The sequence below is a fragment of the Amphiura filiformis genome, chromosome 18, assembly GCF_039555335.1.
Source record: "Amphiura filiformis chromosome 18, Afil_fr2py, whole genome shotgun sequence".
Lineage (NCBI taxonomy): Eukaryota > Metazoa > Echinodermata > Ophiuroidea > Amphilepidida > Amphiuridae > Amphiura > Amphiura filiformis.
The window spans coordinates 27869409-27896105 of NC_092645.1; the positions used below are offsets into that span (position 1 = coordinate 27869409).

Here is a 26697-nt window from a genome sequence, read left to right on the forward strand (position 1 = left end):
TTACACCAAATTCCAAAGAACCATTGCCAAATTGTACAAAAATCTTCAAAAGTAAACAGTCGCATACAAATATTAAATTTTATTTAAGTTTAAGCTTTAAGCTTAATTCTGTTCAGCTATCACAATCTCAATAATTGTGAAGCCCTACAATGACATGTACTGTTCTGCGTTTTATGGAAATGGTTCAGTGGCATATAGTCAAACTCAGTTGTGGTCCTGACACGTACAAAATAACAAAGTATGACATACCTCAACGTAACACACGTTAAACCAACCTTTGTCTAATTAATAATTATTGCACTTAATGGTTCAATAAATTTGCCCTTAACTTTTCCTTTGTCTCCAGTCCACCCACTTCAAGGTTCGTGAGTAATTTTGGTGGCTACAAACTTCCATCGCTACAATACGAATTACCTTTATTTTGCTTTCAATAATTAAGCAAATTCTCCAACGGGCACTAAAATCAGTTTTCTATCAAATTTGGTGGTTTTCGTCAAACTTTGTAGCAATATTTTTACATTAATAAAAGTTTTAAACGAAGCAATTTTTGACGACGAGAACAAAGTACCAAAGTTATGAATAGGTGTACGAACCATAAATAATATAAGTTCAGATTTTTAGTAATGGCGGAACGAGGATTCAATCCGTAGCCAACTTGAAATGTGGACACCGCTTGTGTGGTTATAACACCAGCGGTGTACCAAGGAATTATCATCATGAAAATTTGGAAATATTATCGACTTATTTTTGTATTATTTTTTAGTACACTTTTTACGCAACAAATCTGCGCACAAGGTAAGAATATAAAATTACTATAATTTATGATACCGTACTTTAAAGCCGGATCTAGATTTACACATTATATACATGATGTACCAGCACATACCAATAATACGACTACTACTAAAAATAAAAATGATACTAATATTGTATTACAAAAATACGGGATCTTGGTACGATGATTATTATATATCATAGGCCTTTATTAAATATCATAGGCCTACACTTTCGTCACATAAAAGTTGTTAAACGATAGTGGTGGAAGTACCTAAGTGCAAACAAAATACAATGTAGTCTACAAAAATGTAGGTCATTTTTTACAGAAACGCCGAGTGGGTCAGAATTGTCAGTGTTTTGTGTATGATTTTATTTTATTTGATATGATTCAGCGTGTCAAAAACTGATATAAATTATATATATTTTTCCACTTACAGGTATAAATACATACAAAATGTTTACATCCACAACACCATGCCAAGAATAGCCCTTTAAGCTTAACAGAAACTTATTGTTAAAGAGGGTCTTTATAATAATATACAGAGAAAAGATTTTAAAAGTTAAGACTGATAAAAAACACCAAAATAGAACAGAAACAAAAACAGCGAAACCTACCAATTTATTTGGTTTAAAAGTTGAGCTTTGACATCACTCTTAAACTTGTGTACAGGTTGTTATGGTTGTAGTAGTGGTATTTAGTAGGCCTACACTAATTGTTATTCAATAAATCTGCACAATGTAAAATGAAAGTATGAAATAAAACATTGTCATTTTAATTGATGCCTATACAAGTATATTTGGTATATTTAAAAGCAAGCATGAATGTTTATGACTTTTACATTTAAAAGCTATTGTATTAGGCCCTTAAAACCCCACTAAAGGAGTACTGTAACAGTGAACCATTTTTAAAACCACTTGTTTCTGAACGCTTACATATAGGCCTACACTTCTTCCAAGTACTACATCTTTGCACTACAGCCTGTCTCAAAAAAAATTGTGCAAGTGAAAAGCGCCCTCTTAGGCAATAAGAAAACACTGTTGTGACATGATGCTTACATCAACATCAAGGGCGCAGTCTTAGATCTCCAATGCCGTTTGTTCTGTTCAATTTGCTTGTTTCAATCTCAAGATATGTTTATTTAACAACGAAAGAGCAAAATCACAATTGTGCCACTTTTACTGTACATCAATGATAGCTGAAGTTGATGCGTCTAATGCACTCCCCTCGGGGCTCGTGCATTAGACGCATCATTCGCATCAACATCAGCGCGCGTGCATTATTTTGTCTAATTTCTCTCCCAACATGTAATATAAACCTGGGTCTAAAGTTAGACCTGGTCTAAGTGGAATTTAATACCAAGAGAAAAGACATTTTCCTTTACATTTTCTTAAGTTCTTTTGTATTATTTTTGAACTTTGCATTTAAATCTTTAAAATTTGCTGCTACTTTAGGAAGGAAATGAGAGTAAAGGTCCATTCCTGGTGGAACTAAATTCTGCTTAGACCAGGTCTAACTTTAGACCCGGTCTAACTCTTTTGTGCATACGGACCATAAGGTCCGAATGTACAAAAGTGTTAGAACGGGTCTAAAGGTACATCTGGTCTATTTAGAACAATGAGAAAGGACATTTTCCTTTACATTTGCTTAAGTTGTTTTGTATTATTTTTGAACATTGCATTAAAACCTTTAGAATGTGTTAGCTACTCTAGGAAGGAAATAAGAGTAAAGGGCCATTCCTGATGGAACTTAATTCCAGGTTAGACCAGGTCTATCTTCTTATAGACCCTGTCTCACTCTTTTGTGCATACGGACCTTAGTGTGCAATATTTGTTTGTCTTTTAAAATGTCTTGAGTGACTAAGAACAGTATTTAACATGATAAAATCATTGACGAGCACATGTATTTAAATTTACAGCAGAATGTGAAATATTTATTCTTTTAATCTGTAGAAAAAGAGAATCATTATTCCTGCATCATGATAAAATAGTAAAAACAGTAAACAAAACTTATATTGTGTAATTGATGCATTCTTTTGATTTCTCGAAGGAACCTTTGATAAACTTGATACTTATCAGTGATTTACATGTAAAGCCCTCTTCCCTAGTAAAAGTGGCACAAATGTGATTTTACCCTTTCGTCGTTAACTATGCATATCTCGAGATTAAAATAAGCAAATTGAACAAAACAAACGGCATTTGAGAGCTAAGTCTACGCCTTTGACGTGGATGTAAGCATCATGTCACAACGGTATTTTCTAATTGCCAAAGAGGGCGCTTTTCACTTGCACAATTTTTTTTGAGACAGGCTGTAGGCCTATACAAGTTTATTAGATAGAACGTTGGTCCTAGCACCATAATTTAAATCAGGGGTAGCGCTAAAACTAAACACTCTAGGTGTACGAACCATAAATAATATAAGTTCAGATATTTAGTAATGGCGGAACGACAATTTAACCCGTAGCCAACTTAAAATGTGGACTTGCAGAAAATTAAAAAGTAGGGGTCCGGAGGTAGAGTTTGGTGAGTTCGAGTTGCACAAAATATGCAGCATAAATAGTTTGTCTGCAATAGCGCTAGCGCTAGATTGAAAAACTGGGGGTCTGCAGGGACCCCTGAACTTGCAGAAAATTTAAAAACAGGGGGTCCTAACTCTATTTTGGTGGGTCCGGACTACTTTAAACTGTTGCGATTGTAGTTCACAGCATCTTGCGAACGGTAGTGAGATTTGGCAAAAATTGCATTGATCATTACATAGCGAGTGTGCAGAGGGATTCAAATATCATCACATACTTTTGTAGGTCCTGTGGTTCTTGAGTTATTTTGAAAAGAGGGCTGAAACAACAACAATTTTGACAAGATGTAGGCCTACATATAACTCATTAACAACAATAAACCAAGCAAGTTTTCAAAGTATATGATTAGTATATAGAATGAACTTTTGCAAAGCATCAAAATGTAATTTTTCAATACTACTAAATACATTGATTTAGATAATGAAAATCGATATTTTTGCTGCTTCGACCAACAATACCGCGTCTACCCTTAAGTTAAAAGTCATATATATATATTCAGGTAAACTTCGTAATTTAAGGTAACATTCATGTTAAATTCGTGTAGGCCCCTACATCAAAACTAGTCTTTAATTCAGTCTCGGATTATCATTTCACCTTGACGAATCTATATATATTAATTCATTCTGAATTTCTACACTATATAACTTTCTACAGTTATTTGTGCTACAAGTGTGTCACATGCTAATGCTACTACAATGCACATCACTGCAAAAATTGTGTGTAGTCTGCAAACGTGTCCTAAGTGACATGTCTTAATTTTGCAATCTTAATGTAAGTAAAAACGCACTCTCCAAAAGAGGAGAACAGTGATTTAATCACTCCTAAAACAATGCCACCCCTAAAAGAGTGGAAACCAATCCTAAAAGAGTAGAAACCACTCCTTAAAGAGTGGAAACCACTCCTAAAAGAGTGAAAACCATTCCTAAAAGAGTGGAAAACACACGTCAAAGAGTAGAAACCACTTCTAAAAGTGCATTAGTAATGACTTCATGTATAGATTAGAGACATATATGAAACTGCTTTTTATATTATATAAGGCCGGCACGTCTTGATCAATAAGAGTAAAATAGTTATGCAACATTAAGGTGGTACTACACCCCTTGATAAATTTGTGACTATTTTTGCATTTTTCTCAAAAACTAATAACACACTGGTAACAAAAGTTATGTATGTTATAGGGGCAAGGAATCCAATTACTACACTGGAATTTCATGAGTGACTCAAGACAAGTAGTTATTGATTTATTGATCAAATATTGGTTTTCCCTCATTTTTTTTTTGTAACACCACAACTGTTGTCTGTGCTGAAATAAATTTTCCAGTGCAGTAGTTGTAGTTCTTGCCCCTATAATATACATATCTTACTTGTCACCAATGCGCTATAATTTTTGAGAAAAATACAAAAATAGGCACAAAATTGGTCAGGGATGTAGTACCACCTTAAGGGAACTGGAATGAGCGTTTCGACAGCATGTTTTGTGGGACATGAGAGCACATCAGACCTATCGAATTGCATTCTGAATACGAAGAATGTCTTTCTGATATCAAATAATTTTCATTTTATGAAATTCACGATATAATATAAATTTTATGACAAATTATTAAAATTTGATATTTTTCACATTTGGAGATATAACAGTCCTCGACGTAAATTTTATAAATTTAATGATATAGTCTTAAAGTGTATGTAGCTGGGAGGAAAAGCCGACGATCAATTGAAAATTTTGACCTTTTATATTGAAGATATGGATTTTTTTCCCAAAAAGACCTAATTTTTTTTGGTGTTTTGGGGAAAAAATCCATAATTTATCTTCAATACGAAAGGTCAAAATTTTCAATTGATCGTCGGCTTTTCATCCCACCTCCATACACTTTAGGTAGAAATCATCAGATTTATAAAGTTTACTTCGAGTACTGTTAAATATCAAAAAATATCAATTTTTAATGATTTGCCATAAAATGCGTATTACATTGCGAATTTCAAAAAATCAAAATTATTTGATATCAGATGGCCATTCTTCGTATTCAGAATGCAATTCGATATGTCTGATGTGCTCTAATAAATACTGTCCAAACGTTCTTACCCTCCCCTTAAGTCACTTGCAAGTGTTTTTTGAGGCACTCTACGGTCTAGCCCCTCATAATCCGTGTTGTTTTTCCTCGAAGCTGCTTAAAACTACTAACAAAGTCAATTTCACGCAAAAACTGCTGTATCAATGTCAATTTTGCAACAAAAAACAAACAAAGAATACTTTCCTCCTCCTTACTCTCAAAAATTGTATGTGGTCTAAACATACAAACGTGTTTTTGGTAAAAATATATATCCCTATATTATTGGCTCTTTCTTCTTATTTCTTTAACTAATATAATTATTATGTGGCCCGTTCCAATAAAATCGTTATAAATATGTTATAAACATGTTTTGGAGTTGGTCTAAGCATTAAATGTCGGGTTATATAACATGTATAATGTTATGATACGTTTTAAAACCTTTTAAACGGGTTAGTGTAGTGGTCTTCTCACTCGCTTCTCACCACTGTGGCCGGGGTTCAATTCCCCGCGGCGCCACATGTGAGTTTGGTTGCCGATCCATGCTCGTCCTCGCAGGTTTTTCTCCGGGTGCTCCGGTTTTCCTCCTGCATCTGAAATCGGACTTCTTTCCATATCCCTGTCCCGTCATATCCGGATGGCATCCCTTGAATTTATTAGCCTCTGAGCACTATTGGGATTAGCCTGGCTTCGGCCGAATGTTATAAATAAATAAATAAATAAAATTTTATATGAAAAACACTACCACAACATTTTAAAATGTTGCTGTCAAAAGAGACAAAATTTTAATTTAGTATAATATTTTTAGGCAAATATTTTGCAAAATAGTTTGTAACACTTATTGTGACATTATGTTAGAATATTTTGCAACAAGGTTAAGAAAATAATTTTGAATACACGTTTTATACCATTTATATAACCCGACAGAATTAAGTAGTAAACAAACATTATAGTAGAATACCATGTCTGAATACAGTTGCTTGCTCCAATGTACGCTTTCCACTTCTCAGGTCAATTTTTTTTTCAAACCTGATTTTTTTTTTTCATATTTGTAATGTTTAGGAGTGTTCATAAATACTTCGGTGGGGGGGGGGGGGAAATTGGAGCCTCGGACGTCAAAATTTTTTTGATCCCCCTAAAAAAGAGTGGATTTTTTTGATACCCATTTTAATGGTCTAAATGTTTTTGACCCCCCCCCCCCCCTTCATGTCCTAAAGAGATACCAAAAATATGCATCATTAACAATGGCATAGACTTCTTTTTGACATTGGGGTTAATGCCAACTTCTGAATTCAAGTTCAGGGAACTTAGAAAATAAACAAGGTTCAAAGAACCAATTAGTTGAGTTATTGTAACTCAACATGTAAGTTGATGTAACTCGTTCATATTAAGTTACTGGTACTTATTGTTTTGAGTTATTCCAATTTGGTATACTTTGTTACTTAATTCACGTAATTGGATCATTTTCTGCACAATTAGCAGTATTCAAATATTTATTTTTGTAATCAGTGCAAAATTTTGTATACTATAGCACACCTCTAGAAAATTATGCTAACCTAGTTTCATTTTCTGAGTTGTAACAACTCAATAAAGTAAGTGCAAATGAGTGCGACCAACATAATGATATCGAGTCAGCGTTACTCAAAATTGTACGCGTTGGCATTACTCGGAAAGTTGACGCAACGACTTACATCAACTTACTGAGTAATGCCAACGAACAATTTCTATGAGTGTAGGCTACAAATGCGCGAGAAGCGCGCAAAAAATTTGCCATATAATATAATACAAAACTGGAATTAATTTGCGCGAAGCCCAAATTTTAAAGTGCGCACATTGTGTGATTTCTAGCTTGAGATTACAAAATTTAATACGTAACATATATACTAAGATACAAAGATATACTTTTGTAGGTCCTGTGGTTCTTGAGTTTATGTTGTAAAGAGGGCTGAAACAACAACACTTTTGTAAAACGTATACATAACTCATACACAACAATAAATTAAGCAAGTTTGCAAAGTATTTGAATTGTAGAATGAACTTTTGCAAAACACCAAAATGTTATTTTTCAATAATATTTTGATGCAGTTTAATTCGCCCGTCGAATGAAACATAAAATTATCTCGCGACTGAAATTGCCTTCCGTAGTGAAGTCACGTGATAGTTTCACTATTTTCTCTATCGTTAGATAGTGCATTCCCTGTCTGTTAAGGGAACTTTTGGTTTATAGGCGCAACTGGCTTTCGAAGTAGTTGTTTGGGAGGCTAGGTCGGGTAATTACTCCGAGCGAAAAAGTTGACCATAAATCAATAAATATTAGTTGGCTGATTCCAATGAATTTTCTCAAAGCATTGCATGAATAAATTATGCGTTCTTTCTGAATGACTGACAAGATGTCCAAAAATTGGTGTGAGGCATTTCTTTATTTCAGTGTCTAGGGATAATTCAGATAATAAAAATCAATGATTTTTGGCTGCTTCGACCAACAATACCTCGTATACCCTTAATATAGTTTTACTATAGCACCTGCATAGAACACCGTGCGTGAATATTTGTTGCAATGTAAGCTTTCCACTTCTCGGGTCACGAATTTGGTAAAGTTTTATACTGCTTGAGAGGAGGTTGACTTGTCCTCATTTTACTTTATATTTATATGAAGCATTAGGCCTACTTCATTATTTATTATTTCAGTTTTTACTTTTTCAACTAGCAGTCATCGTGTCTTCGCAATAACGGTGATGTTTAGATAAATCACGATAGCTTAGTAACCGTATAGTAGTTGTTGGACCCTGGATAATGTATTTTAGGTTTTTTTGCACATTTTTGGACTTTTATGATTTGAGCAGCTTTTAAGCTGCTCGCCTAGCTAATTACAACAAGAAGTCCACGATCAGCAGCCGAGAGGTACAGACTACTGTCCGTCTTCTTCTACCAAACACCGTCTTCTTGGCCAAACACGCTGTCAGCGAAGGCACAAAGGCTGTCACCAAATATACAACCTCCAAGTAAATGTGCTTTGCATAAAAACAAACGGCTCTTTTCAGAGCCACCACAAGTTCCAAAAAGAGATATGATTATTGTGTTGTAAATGTATGACCTATCATTGCAAGAATGCAATCTACAAAATGCATCTCCATCCTTCGAGTTTTTATCGCGAAAAGTGTTCAATAATAAATTTATTATATAGATTTGGGCAAAAAAGTTACATTATCGCTACAAAATTGATATTCAGACACACCACAAAATGATACCGGTACTTGCTTTTCAAGTAGCAAAGGAACCAAACTAGCTCCTGTACCAATCGCATATGGTACGTGGGTATTTAAACATATTCTGTGTTCAATGAATCTCCTTTCGGCTTTTTGTAATTTTGTCCATGTTTTGGTAATTTGTTGATTTTCCGTATTCGTAGGCCTATCAATTGAATACCTGAGTGGAAGAAGGGCCCAACTCCAATTTTTTACAAAAATGAGTTAGACCCAGCATTTTATTGCCAGCAGACTGATCTTCCTTGTGTGTGAAAGATGAGCCAAAATCCACTCTCTAAATAGTCTTCCACGTACACTTAATCATGGTTTTCATGGAAGAAAGGCCCAACTCCATGGAGTTGGGCCCTTCTTCCATAAATATTGGATTAAAGAGGAATTTTGTTCATCCACGAAATCTGTTTTTCCAAACAACAAACTTTCTTGCTAACATATTACATACTTCTACTTATGCAATAATGGATAATTTCCAAATTTCTGTAGCTATTTATAACACATTTGCTAGCTTTTGCTTACGGAACTGGCACTTGCAGTATATTAGTGGAAGAAGGGCCCAACTCCAGCTCGTATAAAGACCTGTACCGTTGCCATGGAAACATCATATATGATTTCGAATGTATGTAATACTGTATGTTCATGCATTAAAGGTCCCCTGAAGATGAAAACATTCTATCTATAAAACTTTTCCAAATATTACGTTTTTTCTTAATATCTCAAAAACAGTTTTGATGGAGTTGGGCCCTTCTTCCACTCAGGTATTCAATTGTAAATTAATTTTTGCTCATTTTTTCGCGTGTGTATTCATGCCAAGTTGTGTGTTCCTTCGCCGCCCCTATACACCATGTGTACTATTTAGTTTATGCTGAAATATTAGCAACTTATTGCCTGTATCGGAAATTTCCCCAGGAATTATCACTCTGTTCTTGGTCTTTTAAACAGATATTTGTCAACAACCCTTAGTGACTGGACCATGCGAAGCTCTAATTAAGCGTTGGGGTTATGACGAGCAGCAAGGAAACTGTGTCGAATTTGTATATGGAGGGTGTGAAGGAAATCACAATAACTTCCCTAGTCTAGTTGACTGCCAAAGAAGATGTGAAGCCAGTGAAGGTACGTTCTAAATTATTTTGTAACTATAGACGAATCCAACGAGCCAAGTCATGGTCAGGATTTGGTCGGCCATTATTGGTTCCCTGCACGCACCAAACAGGTGTTGTGAGTGCCCAATTGGGTGGATTAAATCCGCTTAAAATTCGGTGTTAGATTCTTTTGTGTTGTAAACTGTCATCATTCGTTTGTCTACGTGTAACACGGGTGATAGAATGCAGTTTAAAATACCCTTCAAGGCCGCATCATTTCACATTTTAGGTGAGATAGCTGGGTCCCCGTCGCGGCTATGGCTGCCATTGAGGTGTAGGAATGCGTGAAATTGGATTCGTCTATGATAAAAATATGTTATTATTACCGGTATTTAACCATGGTGAACGCATTCCGTTGAACTCAAAATTATACTGATGTTTATTAAACATGTTAAAATTAAAGTGTTCAATAGTAAAATGGACATAAAGAGTTTATATAATTAGATGATAAGTCATTTTAGTGACTATAAAAGTTATCGAATTCAACATATCTTGCATAATTATAATAGCTCACTTCAATACTAAGCAATTCTGATTTTGGAATCTACCAGTTTATTGATCGCGAAAACCCGAGTGAACATCCGCCACCTAGGAAGCTAACAAACAGAGGAATTATGGTGACTGAAAATATCAGATGTGAAAATCTATCAATTGCACACAAATATACAAATCAGCGTTTTATCCTTTAAAATGTAATATAGCCAGAGTATGCAAAATGGGCAAGTGGACTACGGAGAAGTCCAAACACTTAGTGGCATGCATGCGCAGGATTTTTTTTTTACTGGGGGGGGCACAATCCTGTTCCCCGAATGACTGCGCCCAAAGATGATTTTGAAGCCCCTTCATCAACAGCCTAATTGTTTTTTAGACGGTTTGCAAAAGTGAAGAGCAAAAAACAAACAAAAACAAACAAAAAACAAAGAAAACACAACATCTCATCTTTATTTTCTGGATTTTATTTTTGGATGTCAACCACAAAATAAAAACATGATATTTATAATAACTTTTGTAACCTACGAATAGATGAACCATTCTAGGCGATTGATTGATTGATTGATTGATTGATTGATTGATTGATTGATTGATTGAGTTATTGATTTATTTTTATTTATTTATTTATTTATTTATTTATTTGTTTATTTTTTTTATTTGACAAAGGAGCTATTAAAAAGGCCCCGCCAGTGGCGTATAGGGGTTGTGGCGCCCAGGACTAAGGATACATAATGGCGCCCTCCCAATTCTTTAAACAATTACACGCGGAGCGCGAGAAAGCCGAGAAAATTTGCACAACCACTAATAATTAATTTTGAAATTATAATGAAGTTTAATTTCGGTCTTGAATTGATCTTTCAATGACTATTTGTGCTGAAATGCGCAGAATTGATGCTAAATTGGTCAATTCGGCGCCCTGTAAGGTGGCGCCCAGGGCACGTTCCCCTGTCCCCTCCCCCCTCGTCGCTACGCCACTGGGCTCCGCACTGCTCCATGTCCAATTGCCGCCCCGAGGCTCTTACTGCGCCCCTGGTTTTAATAATGTTAAAAACAAAACAAGAAAAATTGTGCAAACTTGCTGCAAAACATTATAACAAAATGGGTTTTGTTTTAGTTTTTTTATTTGCTCCACTTTGAAACACCTGTTCAATTGTTTTTTTCGCAACGCTTCGCGCGCATTTGTACAAACTTATTCTGTATACTTCAAGAATGTTTTCCCAACCACATCCCACTATGATTTTGCGTTTTGGAAGATTTTGTTTTTAATTTTCCTGAAATCAGCCGTTTTGGGGTCAACAAGTTTTGATTTTGACTGAAAAATATTTATGTCAAGACATATCAAGGCATTAACAGCTGTTATCATTATGATAAAGCTGACGGATTGGTGCCTAGATAGCTATTAACCTCCTTGCAAAATATTGTTCAGATTTTTCACAACTTTTAATGATATTTCAGGTTCATTTGAGCTTTCCACAAAAAAAAATGCGAACCGACGACCAATCATAGGCCTACTTCAAAAGTTTGTTTGCAAGTAAAACATACTGCATAATGCATATAACCTGTCACCATACCAGGTGGTGTGCGCAATGCATTCTCTAAATTCAGTAAATTTCCTTTGTCGGCCGTGTAATTGAATGGGATTATTTTGAAATTTTTAAACACTTAAAATATTACAAACAAGTAGGCCTATGTTAATAAATAATATAAATACAAGCTAAAACCGTCGGGGTTCTACAATGAACCCCACCAAACTATCCTTCAAATTAATTAAATACAGTAAAAATTTGATTATTATTGGGAGAGTTGCTGTGACGGTTTCAAATTCGCCGTGTTGGTTAGGCTCCGATCACTCAGTGTGCAAATTTAATGGCGCGTACCAGTGATCACGGCAGCCGCGAAATTCAGTCCACATTTACTTCCGTGTTCCGATTGTGTGGAAAGTGCAGTGCCAGACGGCTGAGCAGTTTTGCCGTCTCTCTATCATGTCATCCGCCGCCTGCACCATACTGCATAATATAACCTGTTTATGAAGTTTGAAAATCATTTTTGTGTTTGTGTTACGTCACTCAGTTGAATTACAATGATTGTTATATTACTTGAATATGATAATCATATACATGGTTTTGAATTAAATCAAATACTGGAACTTATAGCCTATGTTTTGTAACTTGCTACGTTCTTCTGAAACCATCATTTAATTCAAAATCTTGTGATTCTAACGACTGGATGACTGAGAATATTCACTATTTTATAATCATATATTATCATTATTAATAGGGTGATCAAATAGACGAATCCAATTTCATAAATTCCTACACCTCAATGACAGCCAAAGCTGGGTCCCCGTCGGCTCTATCTCACCTAAAACTGCATTATATCACCCGTGTTACACGTTTACAACACAAAAGTGGCTTTAATCACCCAATTGGGCAGTTATTATTATTATTATTATTATTATTATTATTATTGTTTAATTGTGTCTTCTTGTTCTTTATTATTAGGTTACATTCGCCTTATAGGTGATCAGCCATTACAAGGGAGGGTGGAGATTTTGCATAACAGCCAGTGGGGAACAGTTTGCATTGACGATGGATGGGGTATAGAGGAAGCCAATGTAGTATGTAGACAGCTAGGTGAGTATGGAACAACAGTGGGGTAGCCGGGGGGGGGCAGTTGCCCCCTGTGGGGCAGGAAATCCGAATGGTCAAGTAATAAACGATTCAATGACATTTGGCACAATGCGAAAGTTTTGGCGCGATTTAAAAACATTTTCCCGGTAATCCTTTTTTGAAAAGAGGTCAGCGGGAAAACTTTCATTATGTCGACGTATCCGTAAAGTGTTCAAAAGATTTGACCCTCAATTAGCCAGTAAAGGGGGTAATAAATTTTCTTTTCACTGTGGGAGAAATGTACCCGAGGTCATGGGATGTTCATATGTCCCCTCCACCTGTTGTTAACTGGTCAATAATGACATTCTGTATGATTACACCATAGAAATTCTAGCTGTCAACCTTTGCATTAAAAGTTTTAAGGATAGGTACACAGTCACTCAAAATTATGCCCATTACGTATACGCCACGTACGAGCATACACGAATTGAAAAAACAAAACACACACCAAAAAAATTGAGACATTTTCCATTAATTTGAACACCGCCTGAAACAGTTCCTTTTACCCTTCTTCTAATCAGAAAACCCTACCTGATCATAGCCTATAAGAGGCCTGTCGAGTGCAGATCCGCCGGAACACGCTTTTCAATACGGATACGGGATAAATGCTAACATCATCGTGACATCATCCAAGTTCATTTCCCATTGAAAAAGCGTTATCCGACGGATCTGAACTTATGGCCTGGGCCCATACCCCAATACGCTATAAATTAATTCATTGCGGCCGGGTCCATTTGGCCATGTAGTAAATTCGCCCTATACCAGGCTAATCATATCATGAAACCAAATAGGCCTACCCATTTAAATCAAATACCCACACCCATTGTTTCAAGCGAAATCTGCAAGCGTAGAGATTAATCTTATTTTCTGGTCATTTTCCAGGATCGCCATCATTGCGAGCGTTGCGCACCAGCTCAGTAAACGATGCTGGTCTTATAGGAGGTCAAGGGTGGAACCAGCCCATCTGGTTGTCTAACGTACTCTGCGATGGATCTGAAGACTCTCTCGATAGCTGCCAGTACCGGTTAGACGAACCTAACAACTGCTATCATTCCGACGATGTGGTTGTTGAGTGTGCGCGTAAGTATTGTAATATTTCTGCGGTTGAAGACTAATTGCTTTACGGTAAAAACTCGATAGTTAGCATATGTGCTTACTATCGAGCGCTTTTAAAACATGTAAACATGAAGAGCCCCATCCACGAAAGTGTAAAGGGTTTTGAGCAAATCATCGATGCACATAGTTATACAGGAACAAGTAAACCTGCAAATGTATGTCTCAACCCCATTAGCTCAGTTGGTAAAGCGCCGGACTTTGGTACCATTTCATGTTTTCAAAAGCGTTCGATATAAGCACATATGCTAACTATCGAGTTTTTACGGTATTTGAAACCCATCACTCAAAATGCCTCGATATTATCATACAAGGGTAAAAAATAAACATGCTCCAAATTGATTTAAAAAAATGAAAGTATTAATCTGGTCCTAAGGATCATGAGACTGTAACATGTACGTATATGACATGAAGTTACGAAGTTATGGACCTCAAAAGGTCCAAGGTCAATTTTCATCTTGTAGGTGGGGAGTGGGGGGGGGGTTGCCTCATTCCTTACCTTATTTTATATATGTGACTCCTCGCCACAACTGAGCCCGGATGTCGCCAATCATCATTTTTGAGATATTCAACCAAAATATTCTGCTTGAAATTATCTTTAAAATGATGTATATCATGTCTATAGTACTTGACATTTAAGTAGTGAAAAATCAATAAAACAGTCAATAAATCCTTTCTTTCCTATTGTTTATTGTTAAGTTCGATGGAGCATATCTCAATAGTGGCACTGGCGACATCCGGGCTCAGTTGTGGCGAGGAGTCACATATAGGCTATTGGCTGCCCTGGCTAAATGATAAACTGGTCATCATATACATGCTTGCTACTTACCTCAATGTCTGGTATAATTATATTCCCCGTCGAAGTGACGTCATAATCGGATTAACTACCATAGCAATAGATGAATACAACTCTTTAACAGATTCCCCTGCACTACAAGCAGATTGCACTAATCACCTGTGTATGTCAGCAAACATAAATTGAATATACAATAACGCTCTTTTCAAAGATACTAAATATTACATCTTACAGGTGCGAGTGATCAGCCTTTCTTTGACATCTATGTTCAATGCATCGGTACCGCGTTAACGTTGTAGTGCAGGGTGATATAGTCAAAATTGTATCAATCTATTGCTATGGTAGTTAATCCGATTAACTACATCACTTCGAAGGCGAATAGCTGTCGATTTAGGGAACTGCACAAGGACACATGATTAAAGCCATATTGTAACATTTGCTGAGGAGGACGCCCTCAATATTTGTCTACAATTTTGTTTCTACAATATTGTTATGTACTTTATAAAGCTAACATACCTTGCAAACATCAAGACTTCGGGTGCTGTAGTTTTTTCAAACCTACATTTTGGTCAAAAATGTGCTTGGATAGGTAGTTTTCAACAGATTTACCACATTCGCCTTGTTATAACATTGACTTGTGTTATCTGTTGACCTAGTGACGAAAAGTGTTTTTAGGGGGAAGTGTTAGCTTTCGTTTGATATATAAAACAAATCTGATTGGATGAAGGGAACACTTGAGGTTTCGACAAAAACCAATCAAAGAGGCCCATTTTTCAGCTATAAGCTCCACAGCTCTCATATTGCTATGTACTCAACCGTGTAGTGTAATCAAAGACTGTGGTGGATACATTCACTGCTTGTTGTTCTCTGCTTGGAATGTCTTGGACGAACATGTGTGCTGAGGTGTATCGAGGTGGAAACTGCGCGCATGATGGTTTATAAGAGAATCGTTTTTGTATAGAAACCTTTTCATATGTAAAAGTGCAGCTCGTGGATGGCGTGCCAAAAAACCTAGCCCACCAGATATATTTAATGCATTCATGCATGAGAAATTGACTGAATAATTATATACCGTAAAACCTCGTCTATAAGCATATAGAGTGCATTTGATGAAAGCTAACTTAATTCAGGCGCCATCATTCGACAACATTATAACTTTGTGGAGTTTGAGCAAATACATTACCGCTAAAAGCAAATACAAATAAGTACTATTGTAAAACCCATCTATTGTATTGGCATATTTACGATAGCCTCGTGTTAATTTAGCTTTCATCAAAAACACTCTATATGTTTATAGACGAGGTTTTACGGTATTTGTAGTTAAACAAAACTTGTTGCTACAACTCCCAAGAATGAATATTTGGAAAGTGTAACTATACCGTATGATCAGAAATATAAGCCTCATGTTAAATGAAATGGTATTTGTTTTGTTTTCTTAGTACCGGGCTATATAGGTTGCTATGGCAATGTTCCCCAGTCGTGGAGTCAGTTTGACATCTTCCAGCCACAACTTACCATCGCGTCATGTCTAACGTCGTGCCGAAACAGAGACTTTCTGATTGGAGCCTTGCAAGGACAGTATTGCCGGTGCGGTAACGATGGTGGCGATATTGGCGATTTGGAACTTTCAACCAAATGCGATACACCGTGTCCGGGTAATAATGGACAATACTGTGGCGGAAGTGATGGGGCGACAAGTTTTTACGCCAGTAAGTCGTTTGATTGTTTACAAACTTATTTCGTATGGAAGAATGGGCAGAAATAGTTACATAAAATTAATAATCTCTGCATACGTTTCATACACCCCTATTAGCATATCAAAGCAACCAATCAGAAAAGCGTTTAGAAAAGAACGCGGGGTGCAGTGATTGTGTACACTATAATGGCACTCTGTGTACTACGCGCAGTGCTTTTACACGCGTTCGTGTCTCGTAGGATTGATTCATTTTTCGGACGGGTTGCTGCATTTATATTTGGTTCTATTTCCCAATATTTTAGTGATAATTTTGTTATAAAAACAGCAATTACGGGTTTGTTTCTCTCGTGTATGAAATATGTTAATGGATGCGTATTACTTGTTGCTCGAGAAATTGTACAAAATAATGCACTTGTGCTGATATGTTGATGCATCTAAAGCACCACCACCCCGGGCTCATGCATTAGGACGCATCAACATCTCATTACGAGTGCACTATTTTATTTTTATAATTTCACTCCCAACAAGTGATACGCATCGTACGCATTTATTAACTTATTATTATTGGACTGTACACTCTTAAAACATGTAGTCAATTTTAACTAGATTCTTAGTACAATAAGAATTTGTCAAAAATTAATTTGTTCAATTGGCCAGAAACAACAATAATGGAACAAAAACAACAAAACTGAGGTCTACTGAGCTGTCAGGGAGCACTGAATTCACAAAAGAGCACTGTCACCACAAGGCGCAGTGCTCCCAACTCAGGAGAATTCCAAAGCAGATCATGCTATAGGCCAGATCGGAGCCTCTAATATCCGACGGAATTCCAGACCATAATACTAGAAATTGACTGCCAAATTTTGTAAGCATCCGTTTTAGGAGTGATTGATTTTGGTTTGTTATTGATATTGATTTTGATTGATTTGGTGTATATGGAAACGATGTAACTTGCACGAGAAAATATAGGAAAGACTGGATCTTATCACAAGCTCATTGTTTTAACGCTTGAATCTTTTCTTATTTCAGCCAATCTCGGCGGTGCTATCGGCGACTTTAACCTGATAAACCCGAGCTCCGGATCCCTCGCGTCACCGTCTTTCCCTGGACCATACACTACAAGCGCCCAATGGGACTTAAATTTTCCAGATTGGGTAACCCTAGAGATCCGTATGCCATATTTTGATCTCAACGGAGATGATCATTTGTTGTTTCTCAATGGCGAGACTGGATCTCCACTTGAGATTCTAACTGAAGATTCTGGTGGAGCTTCTACGTATTTTATTGTTGGACCAGTCAGACAACTTGACATCTTGCTGGAAGCTAATGATGTCAATAGTGGTGCTTTGGGATTCATTCTGTTTTATCAAGGTGAGCATGCTCAACCCATCTCACGATATTTATCATTCATCCATGGACAAGGAGGGTATAGGGCCAGAGTTGTAGCCCTCTTTCAATACTATATTACAAGTGCTAGTTCTGTAAGCAAATCTGTGCGTTATAAATAACTATAGAAATTTGATAATTGTTTATCAATAGTATAAGTAGAAGCATGTAGCTGTTAATAAGAAAGTTTATTGTAGTGAAAAGCAGATTTCACGGACAAACAAAACTCCTCTTTAACCCACTAATTGTGGAAGAAGGCATGCAAACAATTAATATCAGAATCCAAAATTAATTGAACTCTTGAGGCATATCGTTTGTCATATCTGTGGTATGAACTAAAATCGTGTCAAATATTGTAATTAATAGCTTTGTTTATTCTAAAAATTGTAATTTAAAAATGTCCTTAAGGGTGCGAACTCCTCCATGTAATCTCCTCCATTTTGATAGCGAATGTTGGTTACCGAATTACAGCTATAGGTTTCGATCATTCATGTACTTGTTCATCAATCACAAAAAGCTTCCATTCTCTTTTTTCCATTCTCAGTTTTTGATGCCGATGCACCCACTAGACCTCCAGCACCTCCTACAACTAGACAACCACAACCACAGCCAACAACCAGAACAACAACTACAAAGCCAACTCCCCCACCGCCAACTACTCCACCCCCAAGACCACCACCAACAAGGCCTCAACCCCCGACAGTAGCACCGCCGCAACCTCCAACAGCTGCACCACCGGAACCAACGACTAAAGCTACGACAACAACAAAAGCCCCACCACAGCCGACAACACGGCCCACTACACGGAGACCGCCACCTCCGCCACAGAGAACGACGAAAGAAACACCGACAACAAAGGTAAGTATAGGGGAGAGTAGGGAGTGTCCGAACTATTTTTTTCTGACCATCCCATGTTTGTAACGATGCCAATCTTAAGGTTAGGGAGGACCTGATTATCTCATATGAAAGCCCTAAACCTCAATATGAAAGCCCTAAAATATACCGTGTAATACGTCATCATGCAGTGCCCGATGCTGTTTCTTTGAATGAATAAATACATAAATTACAGTAATACAGTAAATATTTTATGGTTGTATTTTGCATTTTTAATTTAGAAAACTACCACTGCAAGACGTACCCAGCAACCGCCTATACAAACAACAGCAAGACAAACGGTCAGAGCAACAACCACAAAGGCCACAACAGGTAGGATTACTGTTAACTATTGTTGTATTTCAAACACTCTTTACAGAGTGCCATTACCACTCTCGCTCAAGATACACCTTCTAAACCATTACACGGTGGACATGTAATAATATAATAACCATCGCAGCCAGGACCATCTCCTTGAGTTCCATACACCTATACATGCTACACTGGGACGTATCAGAGAGGTTGCGATTCCCACACGCTTCTAAATTCTTCTCCTGTGATGGTCGCTTATTTCACCAGTCTTAAAGATTCTGTACGTACGGAATGAACGCGCAGACAACGCAGCAAATTCACAAAATTTGTACGTTTTACAATATATTAACTCTCTTCATGCGGGTGTCGACTGCAGACGACAAGTTTCATAATTTTTTTGAAAATTTCAAAAATTTCAAAAATGTAAATGTATATTTGGAATCAGCATGAAAAATGCATTAAAATGAGTACAAACAAGCCTAGTATAGATTCAGTAGTTCTTAAGATAGCTCTTGATATTTTGAGAAAATATTTCAAAACTTGAAATTTTTCCATTGAAGCGCATGGATAGCACGTAGAGCATTAAAGACAGTCAATGATATTGAACTTACACAAGAAAGTCTAAACAATTTATTATCCATTCTGTAAGTAACGGTTATAATAAAGCAACAGTGAGGTGTGATCAGTTACGTCAATTGCAATTGTCATAAAAAGAGGTCACAATTTGCATCTTTCATAAAAACGTCAACTTGTAACGCCCGAAAGACATTGGAATTGACAGTTGTGTACTGCGTCATGCGGGTTATGAAACGCGGCCAGTTTTCCCCACTGAATTTTTAAAATAAAGTCCCGATATATGCATTTAGTGGTCCTTAATCTATCAACATTTTTGTTGTTGTTGTTGTTGTTGTTGTTGTTGATGTTGTTGTTGTTGTTGTTGTTGTTGTTTTTTGTTGGTTTTTTTGACTACCAAAATATTCGGGAAGAACAAATGGTTCAGCTAAAATTATGACTTATCATTATTTAGTGTAAACAATTTCATTTATTCATGGCAAAATAATGATATGGCACTTAATCAAGTTGTTTTCAATGTTTTATTAACCATTAACCTTCAGCTTGTTTGAAGGAATGATTATGCTTTTTTTCACAATCACATTTTAACTTGCATAATTTATTCATTTTTTTCTCAGCCATTTCAGGAAAGGATGGCACCCGTCGAAGATTTATCATTGATTGGTGGTTCGAAGTCTGGAGTAAGTTCCAAATTCTATAAAAACAAACTCGATAAAACATTGCAACTATTAGTAATTAATATAGCAGGAAGTATGCAACATGGTCAACAGCGACAGCTTGATATTTATAACAATTGCCTTTAACAGCCAAAAGACAACAAACAAGTTAGGAATGAAATAAAATGTTTAGAAAATAAAAGAAGTTTATCAATACTGGTAAATAAACAATGTTTTTAGCTTAAGTTAAATGTTATAGATTATTTCATGATCGGGGAATGTTCGCCTAGAATGACTAGAACTTCAAAGTATCACAACAATTTTGTGGTATGTCATAATAATCACAGTAATAACTAAATAAATTAGAACACATTTGACCAAGTTTTAACCAAGACCAAGAACCCAAAGACTTACTACATCACACCTCAAGAACCTAAGACTTACAAATGTGTAACTGTGATATTTGAATTCAAAATAACGACAATAATTTTTACTGTTTGCTGGAGGTCATTACTATTCATGGGACACCACAATTATAATTCACACTCTAACTACTCTAACTAGCCTTAAACCTGATTTGTTTGCATATTTGTAATGTTTACACATGTCCCAACTTGCACCTAAATGGAATCGGCCAAATTTGTTGCCTTTGTATGTCAACAGAGCAAAGTTATCAAAATTCAAAAGACATCATAATTTAAAAATTATGATAATATGTCCTCCCATAGAACTGCGTGTTAAATGGCCAAAATAACCAGTGGGGTTTCTTTCACTTTACCTTGTTATTTCAATCTAAAATGGATAGCAACGCTTCCCATCAGTTATTACTAATATTATTTCAACATTTTGAATAAAGAATAACAAAATCAAAATTTGACTGAAATCGTACATTAAGGCTTTAACCTTTTTTCTTTTTCTTATTTAGCATTCATATGCGTTGGTGTGTTTGTTGTCGGTGCTGTGCTGATCACTCTTATTTGTTGGAAGAGCGGAAAATGGAAATGGCTTAAGGGACCTCGACGTAGGCAGTAAGTATTCTGTCAAATCTATCAATTAATCAATCAATACATCAATACATAAATCAATCAAACAAGCAAGCAACCAGCCAATTGAGCAATTGATTAAGCAATCACCAACAATCAGTGAATCAATCAATCAATCAACCAATCAATACATCAATCAAGCAAGCAATCAACCAATTGAGCAATTGACTACGCAATCACCGACAATCAGTGAATCAATCAATTAATTAATTAATTAATTGATTAAAGCAATTGAGCATTCGATTAAGCAATCACCAACAATCAGTGAATCAATTAATCAAACAATCAATCAACATATTAATTAATCAACCAATCAATCAATCAAAGCATTGATCAGTCAATCCATCACTCAAACAACAACCGACTCATAACAGATTATTGACATCCCAACAATGATTATCGATTGATCGGTCAATTAATCAGTTCAGGAGTTTTAGGCCCGATTCATATTTCTTTAATTCCACCTCGAATATTCGCTCCAATTCGTGGTTCAATTTTTCAAGTATTTTATCTTTTGTGTTTGTTGGCGAAAAAAATCTATTATATTCAACGTCTAATAAAGTGGCCACCATAATACTCTTTTTTTCGTAAACAAGTTATAATTATTCATAAAAGGATAAAATATGATTCAACAGATTAAAAACGAATACTTGTTGCATAAAATATTAACGTCAAATAAAAATGTATCAATCGGACCATAATACCCTTTCTGGCGCTTGCACCAAATGAATTGTTCAAGCTACCATTCAAAGTTAAAGGTATAATAATTATTGTATTTGGATATTTTTCAGTCACGTGATACATCGGCGATACAGCAGCCGTAGCAGTTGGAGTGACTTCTATAATTTTGAGCCGAAGGACGGGCTGGGATGGAACCATAAACACCGACGAACCAGTGACAGTAGTAGTAATTCATCGCACAAACAGTGAGTATATAATACCATCTAGCATCTCAAAGTAATCGCAGAACACTATAATAATTTGGGACCGAATTGAAAAGACAACAATGGGCTATTCTATTTCAAATCCACACTACCTCTGTGGAAGATTTTGGAAATATCTTGCACAGGGGGAGTATGTTATTCGACTGTATTATTGGTCAGGGTTAATCATTTTGAAACCCATACTCCCCCTGTATTATGATTTTACCTATTATATCTTCCACAACTGGAGTAAGTATTTCAAATAGAAGTTACCTAATTGTCTATTCTATTGTCACTCATACACCCCCTGAGGATGATATTTTCAAAATCTTCCATAGGGGGAGTGTGGATTTTAAATGGAATAGCCCAATTAGCGTCTAACGTCAAAGCCGCAGCGTGTTTGGTTGCTGAACTGCGCAGTACGGTCTGGCTGACAGAACGTCATTAGCAAACTAGTCTTTTATTCGACCTTTTTTATTAATCAAAATATCTACGTTAACTTTGTGAGGTTTTATAATGGACTTATAGAGGACGTACTAGGTTTTCATGAGCCATCAATAAAAAGTAACATTTTCGCTGCCAAACGACGCGCACGTTTACTATGTTCCATAAAATCAACTTGGTTCCATTAGTCATGTTAGTACGAACAGCAAAAATAAACCCTGGAAAAAACAAACGTTGTTTTAAGCTATGAGAACAGCTCAAAAAAATCCAACATTGTTTTAAGTAGTACGAACAGCTCGAAAATAAAAATAAGCTTTGGTTCAATTAGCACAAATAGCTAAAAAAGCGTTGGTTCAAGTTGTCCGAACAGTTCAAGAGTTGGGTAAAATTATTTGGTTAATTTTCGATGGAATTTTTTCCCAACAGTTGAGCTGTTCATAGTTGTAGTCAAGTTAGCTCAATCGATAAGGCGTTCGACTATGGTGCGAGAGGTTGCGGGTTTGAATCCTGGTGGTGCATAGTACGCTCTCGTGGAAAAATTGAGTTAGCTTGAAATTCCCCTGGACAAGGAACTTACTGCTTATTTGTCTCGTTGTAACCCGTACGAAACGCGGGAGCTGATCCTGGTTGCGAAGGTTATTTGTGGAATGTCTAGGGTGTGCGCTCTTGAAGCAGCAAAGTCCCTTCGAATTGTTGTTTAATGGTTTATGGAATGATGTGAGGCCGTAGTGGTCAGCAACAACCTGTAAAGTATGCAGAGGCTTGTGGATTAACGTCTATGCGTTGTGCCTGTGCGTAGCGCACTATAAATCAATGCGCTTTTTTTTCTACCAAAGTTGCTTAAATATTAACCAGTGTCTTAACAAATTGTAACAACTTCTTTCATTTACAGTCACAGACGCCACCGACGACATGACAGTCATAGTAGCTGGAGCTCCACGTGGGCACCAAGCACGCCCTCACGTATCAGCATTCCAAGCAGTGTCTCACATAGTTCACACAGTTCCTCACATTATGGCTTCCAGCAAAACGGATCCACCCAATATCTCATTGATCCTAACCATAGCTACCCAGGTGTCATTTACCATGAAGGTTACCCTGGGCAAGCTCCTGTGGCCTATCCCATTTCAGTCCCACACGAGGAACCCATACAAGATCCTATTGTCCCAGAAGTGGAAGTTATTGACCCATGTCCTTACGATGGACCTCCGATTCCACTACACGAAGTCATATTAGATCCTACCCCTACTCCTCCTTGTGACCCCGTGCTGCCACAAGATCTTATAATCCCACAAGAAGAAATATTCGACCCGTGCCCTGCTGCTTGTGATTCCACGCATCTTCAAGACCCGATAATTCCACAAGCGGTACCAGATCCACCGCCATGCCCTGATGGTCTTCCAGCAACCGAACCTATAGGTTCTCAACCTTCCCGACATTCATCAACACCAACACAGCGGTCTGGGTCTTTATATCACATTTCTAGCACTCATGCATCCTCACACGGTAGTATACACGATCATTCTTCAAGACGATCGTCACACGTTTCATCCAGGTCAGATGTCGTTCCTGATCCCCCTGCAGCGCCTCCACCACCACCACCACCACTGACGCCTTTTGGTTCTCCACATATACCAGAAGCAACACCGATGCATATTGGCGAGCCTGATTGTGGTCCAAGTGATTATACCAGTCAAATTGACCCACCATCGTTGCAGCTAGATGCGGGTCCTGAATCACATCCACCTCCCCCTCCCCCACCAGACCAAAGTTTTATTATCGTTGCAGACGTGGAGCCTTACATCGTAGAAGAAAACACCGACAGAGATATACGGAAGAAGATGAAGAAGAAGAAGACGAAGAAAGACAAAAAGTCGAAACACAAAGACAGATCAGAATCCAGCAGTAACAGTAGTAGAGAACAACGGTTCAAAGGATTTGGTTTTGGAAAGTCCAAGAAAATCACAGAAGAACAGCCAATAGAGCCAGAACAGGTATTAGAACGTGATTGTGGCCCAAGTGAGTTTCTTGATATGTCAACGGAGGTACCACAACCTGGTCTAATACCAACGTCAGAATCTACTAATGAGGACTTGATCATTCCCGAAGTGGAACCGTACATCATGGCCGAATCTGATCATCAAGCGAGATCTACTGATGATAGCAACAAACATGGAAAGCGATCCAAAATATATGGGAATGGAAAATCAAAGAAAAAGAGTAGGAAGAAGAAGTCTAAAGATGCTGACGTACCAGATGATATAGGAGAAGATGAAATCGAAGCGGTTATATCTGGACTAGATCAAAGTATCCAACAAGCTGCAGAGAGATATCACACACATAGCATTGCAAGTTTGTCCGTGGCATCAGATATTCCTTCACCAGATGGCATTGACAATCATGGATATGTTAGTAGCAGCTACACACACGAATCCTCTGCAAACCATAAACAACACATACGAATTCCATCTGAAGTCAGCGGCATGGGTCCGCAGGTCTTAATGTCGGCTCCAGTTTATTGGCCCCCTTTCCCGCAGTCCCCGATACGATTCCAGACGTTGATGAAGTGTTCGTAGTAGTCCAATCTTCGGATGGCAATCGTGTGGATTATGTATCTAAAACAGAAGAAAATCCACCTCGTGATTTTATTCTGCTTGGAGAAGGCTCCGATGAATTGCCGTGTGATTTGGATATGTTTGGTGGTGGAGACACGGGGAATTATGTTCCACCACCACCAACGAGCTTGGATATGTTTCATGATGGGGTACCAGAGAATGGTGTTCCGCCTCCTCCATCGAGCGCTCCGCCTCCACCACCGCTTTAGTGGTTGAGCAGTGGCAGTCATCCCGTCTTCACTACTAAGTGGATAACCTCCTCATCACCACCACTTTAGAAGTTCCGAGCAACAAGCCAATATATTCTTAATGATGGGGTTACAGATGATCATAATCCACCTTCCCCAACAAGTGCACATCCTCCATCTCCACTTTTGTGGTGGCGGGATGATCAGCCATGAGCCCTCGGTCATGAGTCAAACTATCAACAAGCGTAGGTGGTATAATCATGTCTTGCCTCCTTCAACAAACATACCTCATGTACTTCCACTGTTTTAATGACGAGTAAGCATGTCCTACAATAACCTGATAGTTTAATGTAGTAACAGGAAATATGCCACATGCAACTAGTACACCACCTCCATTCAACACCACTTCAAGGGAAAGTGTCCAATTATATCATCTTGCGATTGATTGCGGACATGTTAATCTTGAAGAGTGTATGCTCTGGCGAGATCTTGGCAAACACATTTTAATATGTAGCCCTTCATGTAGACAAAATACTCATTCAATACATCGAACTCTCACCAGATTAAACATTATACCAGTATACCAACAATTGAAATAGTGAAACAGGAAATTGTTTTTCCTAATTTTTGAGAAAGTATCACTCTGACATTTTATAGGTCTGTATCACTTGTTCATACTAAATTTAATCAATTTGGTTTTTACTATGTGGCCTTGGAAATAAATGGGCTATTTCAGTTGAAATCCATACACCCCTTATGGAAGACATGACCTTAATCTTCAACACAGGCAGTGTAGATTTCAGATGGGGTTACCTAAATGGGTACCTACATTTGAAATTTACAACCCATGTGTTGGAGACCAAGCTCAAGACTTCCATAGAGGATGTATGGATTTCAAATGGAATAGCCAATCAGGGAGACGGGTAGAGAAACTATAATTGAAGACCGAATTGAAAAGACTAGTTTGCGTATGACGTCCTGTCAACCAGACCAAAAATGCCGTACTGCGCAGGTCAGTAACCAATCACGTCGCGCCTTTGCCCTGACGTCAGACGCAAACTAGTCTTTTTAATTCGATCTTCAATTATATTTAGGTCATTGATGATGTTTAACTCGAA

At 37.2% G+C, this 26697-nt stretch overlaps 1 protein-coding gene across 2 annotated transcripts; it reads left to right on the plus strand.

The window, feature by feature from the left end:
- The first annotated feature begins 622 nt into the window (after positions 1–622).
- On the plus strand, positions 623–26697 carry LOC140140083 (uncharacterized). Of its 2 annotated transcripts, XM_072161902.1 has the most exons (12): positions 623–795; positions 9601–9771; positions 12794–12925; positions 13844–14041; positions 16310–16579; positions 17596–17937; positions 18497–18810; positions 19068–19158; positions 20328–20390; positions 21292–21394; positions 22201–22335; positions 23669–26697. In XM_072161902.1, exons 1-12 carry the CDS (start codon positions 717–719, stop codon positions 25350–25352), a joined length of 3582 nt encoding a protein of 1193 aa, XP_072018003.1. In that variant the 5' UTR covers positions 623–716; the 3' UTR covers positions 25353–26697. The 2 variants fall into 2 exon arrangements, with proteins under 2 accessions (XP_072018003.1, XP_072018004.1); XM_072161903.1 differs by lacking the exon at positions 9601–9771.